This window comes from Schistocerca nitens, chromosome 5 (assembly GCF_023898315.1).
Source record: "Schistocerca nitens isolate TAMUIC-IGC-003100 chromosome 5, iqSchNite1.1, whole genome shotgun sequence".
NCBI classification, from domain to species: domain Eukaryota; kingdom Metazoa; phylum Arthropoda; class Insecta; order Orthoptera; family Acrididae; genus Schistocerca; species Schistocerca nitens.
The window spans coordinates 861,509,367-861,519,882 of record NC_064618.1 but is presented as its reverse complement, the minus strand read 5'-3'; the positions used below and the strand labels follow the sequence as shown (position 1 = coordinate 861,519,882).

The following is a 10,516-nucleotide window of genomic DNA, read 5'->3' as shown; positions in this document are numbered from 1 at the left end:
ACCTGCGACCGTAGCGGTGTCGCGGTTCCAGACTGCAGCGGCTAGAACCGCACGACCACTTCGGCCGGCTCTCCTACCTGGTGTTGTAATTTCAGTTCTGTTACGCTGCGATGGTGCAGTCACCATGCCCGACTTGTGAATCGCATTCCCCTTCTGTTAAGGGCTCTGTCCGACTACTTACATGACGGCTTCCAGCGGCAGCGGCGGGAACTGTGCAGCGATGGGGCGCGAGAACAGCCGCCACACCTGATGGCCCGCGCCTCCGCGGCTGGCTTCCTTTTACGGCGGCACATAAAGGATAAAGTGTGCCCGCCAGCCTTCCCGCGCGATATTGCCAGCCTTCGTCACCGGCCTCCATCACCGTGCCGTACAGCGCACGGTGAGAACTCAGCCATCGGGCTGACGTATGCTGCTTAGCTTACAGAGAGAATGGACGTTCCATTACTCGATACATTACTCGTTTACGCTTTGTTGAACATAGGGTGACAAATATGTAGACGTTCGAATCTCTTTGTTTTGTGGTGACATCTTGTACATCTCTTAGAGTCAGCTGATGTCGATACTTCTTACCTCGTCAGGTGACAGCAGTCGAAGAACCATAGATTTTGTGGGGCCGGCTGCGAAGTTGCAGACCGAAAAAATGGTTCAAATGGCTCTGAGAACTATGGGACTTAACAGCTGAACGTTCCATTACTCGATACGTTACTCGTTTTCGCTTTGTTGAAGATAGGGTGACAAATATGTAGACGTTCGAATCTCTTTGTTTTGTGGTGACATCTTGTACATCTCTTAGAGTCAGCTGATGTCGGTACTTCTTACCTCGTCAGGTGACAGCAGTCGAAGAACCATAGATTTTGTGGGGCCGGCTGCGAAGTTGCAGACCGAAAAAATGGTTCAAATGGCTCTGAGAACTATGGGACTTAACAGCTGGACGTTCCATTACTCGATACATTACTCGTTTACGCTTTGTTGAACATAGGGTGACAAATATGTAGACGTTCGAATCTCTTTGTTTTGTGGTGACATCTTGTACATCTCTTAGAGTCAGCTGATGTCGGTACTTCTTACCTCGTCAGGTGACAGCAGTCGAAGAACCATAGATTTTGTGGGGCCGGCTGCGAAGTTGCAGACCGAAAAAATGGTTCAAATGGCTCTGAGAACTATGGGACTTAACAGCTGGACGTTCCATTACTCGATACATTACTCGTTTACGCTTTGTTGAACATAGGGTGACAAATATGTAGACGTTCGAATCTCTTTGTTTTGTGGTGACATCTTGTACATCTCTTAAAGTCAGCTGATGTCGGTACTTCTTACCTCGTCAGGTGACAGCAGTCGAAGAACCATAGATTTTGTGGGGCCGGCTGCGAAGTTGCAGACCGAAAAAATGGTTCAAATGGCTCTGAGAACTATGGGACTTAACAGCTGGACGTTCCATTACTCGATACATTACTCGTTTACGCTCTGTTGAACATAGGGTGACAAATATGTAGACGTTCGAATCTCTTTGTTTTGTGGTGACATCTTGTACATCTCTTAGAGTCAGCTGATGTCGGTACTTCTTACCTCGTCAGGTGACAGCAGTCGAAGAACCATAGATTTTGTGGGGCCGGCTGCGAAGTTGCAGACCGAAAAAATGGTTCAAATGGCTCTGAGAACTATGGGACTTAACAGCTGGACGTTCCATTACTCGATACATTACTCGTTTACGCTTTGTTGAACATAGGGTGACAAATATGTAGACGTTCGAATCTCTTTGTTTTGTGGTGACATCTTGTACATCTCTTAGAGTCAGCTGATGTCGGTACTTCTTACCTCGTCAGGTGACAGCAGTCGAAGAACCATAGATTTTGTGGGGCCGGCTGCGAAGTTGCAGACCGAAAAAATGGTTCAAATGGCTCTGAGAACTATGGGACTTAACAGCTGGACGTTCCATTACTCGATACATTACTCGTTTACGCTTTGTTGAACATAGGGTGACAAATATGTAGACGTTCGAATCTCTTTGTTTTGTGGTGACATCTTGTACATCTCTTAGAGTCAGCTGATGTCGGTACTTCTTACCTCGTCACGTGACAGCAGTCGTAGAACCATAGATTTTGTGGGGCCGGCTGCGAAGTTGCAGACCGAAAAAATGGTTCAAATGGCTCTGAGAACTATGGGACTTAACAGCTGGACGTTCCATTACTCGATACGTTACTCGTTTTCGCTTTGTTGAAGATAGGGTGACAAATATGTAGACGTTCGAATCTCTTTGTTTTGTGGTGACATCTTGTACATCTCTTAGAGTCAGCTGATGTCGGTACTTCTTACCTCGTCAGGTGACAGCAGTCGAAGAACCATAGATTTTGTGGGGCTGGCTGCGAAGTTGCAGACCGAAAAAATGGTTCAAATGGCTCTGAGCACTATGGGACTTAACAGCTGAGGTCATCAGTCCCCTAGAACTTAGAACTACTTAAACCTAACTAACCTAAAGACATCACACACATCCATGTCCGAGGCAGGATTCGAACCTGCGACCGTAGCGGTGTCGCGGTTCCAGACTGCAGCGGCTAGAACCGCACGACCACTTCGGCCGGCTCTCCTACCTGGTGTTGTAATTTCAGTTCTGTTACGCTGCGATGGTGCAGTCACCATGCCCGACTTGTGAATCGCATTCCCCTTCTGTTAAGGGCTCTGTCCGACTACTTACATGACGGCTTCCAGCGGCAGCGGCGGGAACTGTGCAGCGATGGGGCGCGAGAACAGCCGCCACACCTGATGGCCCGCGCCTCCGCGGCTGGCTTCCTTTTACGGCGGCACATAAAGGATAAAGTGTGCCCGCCAGCCTTCCCGCGCGATATTGCCAGCCTTCGTCACCGGCCTCCATCACCGTGCCGTACAGCGCACGGTGAGAACTCAGCCATCGGGCTGACGTATGCTGCTTAGCTTACAGAGAGAATGGACGTTCCATTACTCGATACATTACTCGTTTACGCTTTGTTGAACATAGGGTGACAAATATGTAGACGTTCGAATCTCTTTGTTTTGTGGTGACATCTTGTACATCTCTTAGAGTCAGCTGATGTCGATACTTCTTACCTCGTCAGGTGACAGCAGTCGAAGAACCATAGATTTTGTGGGGCCGGCTGCGAAGTTGCAGACCGAAAAAATGGTTCAAATGGCTCTGAGAACTATGGGACTTAACAGCTGAACGTTCCATTACTCGATACGTTACTCGTTTTCGCTTTGTTGAAGATAGGGTGACAAATATGTAGACGTTCGAATCTCTTTGTTTTGTGGTGACATCTTGTACATCTCTTAGAGTCAGCTGATGTCGGTACTTCTTACCTCGTCAGGTGACAGCAGTCGAAGAACCATAGATTTTGTGGGGCCGGCTGCGAAGTTGCAGACCGAAAAAATGGTTCAAATGGCTCTGAGAACTATGGGACTTAACAGCTGGACGTTCCATTACTCGATACATTACTCGTTTACGCTTTGTTGAACATAGGGTGACAAATATGTAGACGTTCGAATCTCTTTGTTTTGTGGTGACATCTTGTACATCTCTTAGAGTCAGCTGATGTCGGTACTTCTTACCTCGTCAGGTGACAGCAGTCGAAGAACCATAGATTTTGTGGGGCCGGCTGCGAAGTTGCAGACCGAAAAAATGGTTCAAATGGCTCTGAGAACTATGGGACTTAACAGCTGGACGTTCCATTACTCGATACATTACTCGTTTACGCTTTGTTGAACATAGGGTGACAAATATGTAGACGTTCGAATCTCTTTGTTTTGTGGTGACATCTTGTACATCTCTTAAAGTCAGCTGATGTCGGTACTTCTTACCTCGTCAGGTGACAGCAGTCGAAGAACCATAGATTTTGTGGGGCCGGCTGCGAAGTTGCAGACCGAAAAAATGGTTCAAATGGCTCTGAGAACTATGGGACTTAACAGCTGGACGTTCCATTACTCGATACATTACTCGTTTACGCTCTGTTGAACATAGGGTGACAAATATGTAGACGTTCGAATCTCTTTGTTTTGTGGTGACATCTTGTACATCTCTTAGAGTCAGCTGATGTCGGTACTTCTTACCTCGTCAGGTGACAGCAGTCGAAGAACCATAGATTTTGTGGGGCCGGCTGCGAAGTTGCAGACCGAAAAAATGGTTCAAATGGCTCTGAGAACTATGGGACTTAACAGCTGGACGTTCCATTACTCGATACATTACTCGTTTACGCTTTGTTGAACATAGGGTGACAAATATGTAGACGTTCGAATCTCTTTGTTTTGTGGTGACATCTTGTACATCTCTTAGAGTCAGCTGATGTCGGTACTTCTTACCTCGTCAGGTGACAGCAGTCGAAGAACCATAGATTTTGTGGGGCCGGCTGCGAAGTTGCAGACCGAAAAAATGGTTCAAATGGCTCTGAGAACTATGGGACTTAACAGCTGGACGTTCCATTACTCGATACGTTACTCGTTTTCGCTTTGTTGAAGACAGGGTGACAAATATGTAGACGTTCGAATCTCTTTGTTTTGTGGTGACATCTTGTACATCTCTTAGAGTCAGCTGATGTCGGTACTTCTTACCTCGTCAGGTGACAGCAGTCGAAGAACCATAGATTTTGTGGGGCCGGCTGCGAAGTTGCAGACCGAAAAAATGGTTCAAATGGCTCTGAGAACTATGGGACTTAACAGCTGGACGTTCCATTATTCGATACGTTACTCGTTTTCGCTTTGTTGACGATAGGGTGACAAATATGTAGACGTTCGAATCTCTTTGTTTTGTGGTGACATCTTGTACATCTCTTAGAGTCAGCTGATGTCGGTACTTCTTACCTCGTCAGGTGACAGCAGTCGAAGAACCATAGATTTTGTGGGGCCGGCTGCGAAGTTGCAGACCGAAAAAATGGTTCAAATGGCTCTGAGAACTATGGGACTTAACAGCTGGACGTTCCATTACTCGATACATTACTCGTTTACGCTTTGTTGAACATAGGGTGACAAATATGTAGACGTTCGAATCTCTTTGTTTTGTGGTGACATCTTGTACATCTCTTAGAGTCAGCTGATGTCGGTACTTCTTACCTCGTCAGGTGACAGCAGTCGAAGAACCATAGATTTTGTGGGGCCGGCTGCGAAGTTGCAGACCGAAAAAATGGTTCAAATGGCTCTGAGAACTATGGGACTTAACAGCTGGACGTTCCATTACTCGATACATTACTCGTTTACGCTTTGTTGAACATAGGGTGACAAATATGTAGACGTTCGAATCTCTTTGTTTTGTGGTGACATCTTGTACATCTCTTAAAGTCAGCTGATGTCGGTACTTCTTACCTCGTCAGGTGACAGCAGTCGAAGAACCATAGATTTTGTGGGGCCGGCTGCGAAGTTGCAGACCGAAAAAATGGTTCAAATGGCTCTGAGAACTATGGGACTTAACAGCTGGACGTTCCATTACTCGATACATTACTCGTTTACGCTCTGTTGAACATAGGGTGACAAATATGTAGACGTTCGAATCTCTTTGTTTTGTGGTGACATCTTGTACATCTCTTAGAGTCAGCTGATGTCGGTACTTCTTACCTCGTCAGGTGACAGCAGTCGAAGAACCATAGATTTTGTGGGGCCGGCTGCGAAGTTGCAGACCGAAAAAATGGTTCAAATGGCTCTGAGAACTATGGGACTTAACAGCTGGACGTTCCATTACTCGATACATTACTCGTTTACGCTTTGTTGAACATAGGGTGACAAATATGTAGACGTTCGAATCTCTTTGTTTTGTGGTGACATCTTGTACATCTCTTAGAGTCAGCTGATGTCGGTACTTCTTACCTCGTCAGGTGACAGCAGTCGAAGAACCATAGATTTTGTGGGGCCGGCTGCGAAGTTGCAGACCGAAAAAATGGTTCAAATGGCTCTGAGAACTATGGGACTTAACAGCTGGACGTTCCATTACTCGATACGTTACTCGTTTTCGCTTTGTTGAAGACAGGGTGACAAATATGTAGACGTTCGAATCTCTTTGTTTTGTGGTGACATCTTGTACATCTCTTAGAGTCAGCTGATGTCGGTACTTCTTACCTCGTCAGGTGACAGCAGTCGAAGAACCATAGATTTTGTGGGGCCGGCTGCGAAGTTGCAGACCGAAAAAATGGTTCAAATGGCTCTGAGAACTATGGGACTTAACAGCTGGACGTTCCATTACTCGATACATTACTCGTTTACGCTTTGTTGAACATAGGGTGACAAATATGTAGACGTTCGAATCTCTTTGTTTTGTGGTGACATCTTGTACATCTCTTAGAGTCAGCTGATGTCGGTACTTCTTACCTCGTCAGGTGACAGCAGTCGAAGAACCATAGATTTTGTGGGGCCGGCTGCGAAGTTGCAGACCGAAAAAATGGTTCAAATGGCTCTGAGAACTATGGGACTTAACAGCTGGACGTTCCATTACTCGATACATTACTCGTTTACGCTTTGTTGAACATAGGGTGACAAATATGTAGACGTTCGAATCTCTTTGTTTTGTGGTGACATCTTGTACATCTCTTAGAGTCAGCTGATGTCGGTACTTCTGACCTCGTCAGGTGACAGCAGTCGAAGAACCATAGATTTTGTGGGGCCGGCTGCGAAGTTGCAGACCGAAAAAATGGTTCAAATGGCTCTGAGAACTATGGGACTTAACAGCTGGACGTTCCATTACTCGATACGTTACTCGTTTTCGCTTTGTTGAAGATAGGGTGACAAATATGTAGACGTTCGAATCTCTTTGTTTTGTGGTGACATCTTGTACATCTCTTAGAGTCAGCTGATGTCGGTACTTCTTACCTCGTCAGGTGACAGCAGTCGAAGAACCATAGATTTTGTGGGGCCGGCTGCGAAGTTGCAGACCGAAAAAATGGTTCAAATGGCTCAGAGAACTATGGGACTTAACAGCTGGGCGTTCCATTACTCGATACATTACTCGTTTACGCTTTGTTGAACATAGGGTGACAAATAAGTAGACGTTCGAATCTCTTTGTTTTGTGGTGACATCTTGTACATCTCTTAGAGTCAGCTGATGTCGGTACTTCTTACCTCGTCAGGTGACAGCAGTCGAAGAACCATAGATTTTGTGGGGCCGGCTGCGAAGTTGCAGACCGAAAAAATGGTTCAAATGGCTCTGAGAACTATGGGACTTAACAGCTGGACGTTCCATTACTCGATACGTTACTCGTTTTCGCTTTGTTGAAGATAGGGTGACAAATATGTAGACGTTCGAATCTCTTTGTTTTGTGGTGACATCTTGTACATCTCTTAGAGTCAGCTGATGTCGGTACTTCTTACCTCGTCAGGTGACAGCAGTCGAAGAACCATAGATTTTGTGGGGCCGGCTGCGAAGTTGCAGACCGAAAAAATGGTTCAAATGGCTCTGAGAACTATGGGACTTAACAGCTGGACGTTCCATTATTCGATACGTTACTCGTTTTCGCTTTGTTGAAGATAGGGTGACAAATATGTAGACGTTCGAATCTCTTTGTTTTGTGGTGACATCTTGTACATCTCTTAGAGTCAGCTGATGTCGGTACTTCTTACCTCGTCAGGTGACAGCAGTCGAAGAACCATAGATTTTGTGGGGCCGGCTGCGAAGTTGCAGACCGAAAAAATGGTTCAAATGGCTCTGAGAACTATGGGACTTAACAGCTGGACGTTCCATTACTCGATACATTACTCGTTTACGCTTTGTTGAACATAGGGTGACAAATATGTAGACGTTCGAATCTCTTTGTTTTGTGGTGACATCTTGTACATCTCTTAGAGTCAGCTGATGTCGGTACTTCTTACCTCGTCAGGTGACAGCAGTCGAAGAACCATAGATTTTGTGGGGCCGGCTGCGAAGTTGCAGACCGAAAAAATGGTTCAAATGGCTCTGAGAACTATGGGACTTAACAGCTGGACGTTCCATTACTCGATACGTTACTCGTTTTCGCTTTGTTGAAGATAGGGTGACAAATATGTAGACGTTCGAATCTCTTTGTTTTGTGGTGACATCTTGTACATCTCTTAGAGTCAGCTGATGTCGGTACTTCTTACCTCGTCAGGTGACAGCAGTCGAAGAACCATAGATTTTGTGGGGCCGGCTGCGAAGTTGCAGACCGAAAAAATGGTTCAAATGGCTCTGAGAACTATGGGACTTAACAGCTGGACGTTCCATTACTCGATACATTACTCGTTTACGCTTTGTTGAACATAGGGTGACAAATATGTAGACGTTCGAATATCTTTGTTTTGTGGTGAGATCTTGTACATCTCTTAGAGTCAGCTGATGTCGGTACTTCTTACCTCGTCAGGTGACAGCAGTCGAAGAACCATAGATTTTGTGGGGCCGGCTGCGAAGTTGCAGACCGAAAAAATGGTTCAAATGGCTCTGAGAACTATGGGACTTAACAGCTGGACGTTCCATTACTCGATACATTACTCGTTTACGCTTTGTTGAACATAGGGTGACAAATATGTAGACGTTCGAATCTCTTTGTTTTGTGGTGACATCTTGTACATCTCTTAAAGTCAGCTGATGTCGGTACTTCTTACCTCGTCAGGTGACAGCAGTCGAAGAACCATAGATTTTGTGGGGCCGGCTGCGAAGTTGCAGACCGAAAAAATGGTTCAAATGGCTCTGAGAACTATGGGACTTAACAGCTGGACGTTCCATTACTCGATACATTACTCGTTTACGCTTTGTTGAACATAGGGTGACAAATATGTAGACGTTCGAATCTCTTTGTTTTGTGGTGACATCTTGTACATCTCTTAGAGTCAGCTGATGTCGGTACTTCTTACCTCGTCAGGTGACAGCAGTCGAAGAACCATAGATTTTGTGGGGCCGGCTGCGAAGTTGCAGACCGAAAAAATGGTTCAAATGGCTCTGAGAACTATGGGACTTAACAGCTGGACGTTCCATTACTCGATACATTACTCGTTTACGCTTTGTTGAACATAGGGTGACAAATATGTAGACGTTCGAATCTCTTTGTTTTGTGGTGACATCTTGTACATCTCTTAGAGTCAGCTGATGTCGGTACTTCTTACCTCGTCAGGTGACAGCAGTCGAAGAACCATAGATTTTGTGGGGCCGGCTGCGAAGTTGCAGACCGAAAAAATGGTTCAAATGGCTCTGAGAACTATGGGACTTAACAGCTGGACGTTCCATTACTCGATACGTTACTCGTTTTCGCTTTGTTGAAGACAGGGTGACAAATATGTAGACGTTCGATTATCTTTGTTTTGTGGTGACATCTTGTACATCTCTTAGAGTCAGCTGATGTCGGTACTTCTTACCTCGTCAGGTGACAGCAGTCGAAGAACCATAGATTTTGTGGGGCCGGCTGCGAAGTTGCAGACCGAAAAAATGGTTCAAATGGCTCTGAGAACTATGGGACTTAACAGCTGGACGTTCCATTACTCGATACATTACTCGTTTACGCTTTGTTGAACATAGGGTGACAAATATGTAGACGTTCGAATCTCTTTGTTTTGTGGTGACATCTTGTACATCTCTTAGAGTCAGCTGATGTCGGTACTTCTTACCTCGTCAGGTGACAGCAGTCGAAGAACCATAGATTTTGTGGGGCCGGCTGCGAAGTTGCAGACCGAAAAAATGGTTCAAATGGCTCTGAGAACTATGGGACTTAACAGCTGGACGTTCCATTACTCGATACATTACTCGTTTACGCTTTGTTGAACATAGGGTGACAAATATGTAGACGTTCGAATCTCTTTGTTTTGTGGTGACATCTTGTACATCTCTTAGAGTCAGCTGATGTCGGTACTTCTTACCTCGTCAGGTGACAGCAGTCGAAGAACCATAGATTTTGTGGGGCCGGCTGCGAAGTTGCAGACCGAAAAAATGGTTGAAATGGCTCTGAGAACTATGGGACTTAACAGCTGGACGTTCCATTACTCGATACGTTACTCGTTTTCGCTTTGTTGAACATAGGGTGACAAATATGTAGACGTTCGAATCTCTTTGTTTTGTGGTGACATCTTGTACATCTCTTAGAGTCAGCTGATGTCGGTACTTCTTACCTCGTCAGGTGACAGCAGTCGAAGAACCATAGATTTTGTGGGGCCGGCTGCGAAGTTGCAGACCGAAAAAATGGTTCAAATGGCTCTGAGAACTATGGGACTTAACAGCTGGACGTTCCATTACTCGATACATTACTCGTTTACGCTTTGTTGAACATAGGGTGACAAATATGTAGACGTTCGATTATCTTTGTTTTGTGGTGAGATCTTGTACATCTCTTAGAGTCAGCTGATGTCGGTACTTCTTACCTCGTCAGGTGACAGCAGTCGAAGAACCATAGATTTTGTGGGGCCGGCTGCGAAGTTGCAGACCGAAAAAATGGTTCAAATGGCTCTGAGAACTATGGGACTTAACAGCTGGACGTTCCATTACTCGATACATTACTCGTTTACGCTTTGTTGAACATAGGGTGACAAATATGTAGACGTTCGAATCTCTTTGTTTTGTGGTGACATCTTGTAC

General features: G+C 45.5%; 1 protein-coding gene across 1 annotated transcript in view; it reads left to right on the top strand.

The window, feature by feature from the left end:
* Positions 1 to 249: 249 nt before the first annotated feature.
* LOC126260765 (LIM homeobox transcription factor 1-beta) overlaps positions 250 to 10,516 on the top strand; it is a 197,512-nt gene continuing 187,245 nt past the window's right edge. Inside the window, exons 1-2 of the mRNA XM_049958104.1 lie at positions 250 to 404; positions 2,673 to 2,890. Of these exons, the coding sequence (XP_049814061.1) occupies positions 250 to 404; positions 2,673 to 2,890 (373 nt within the window). The remainder of the gene's footprint in view (positions 405 to 2,672; positions 2,891 to 10,516) is intronic.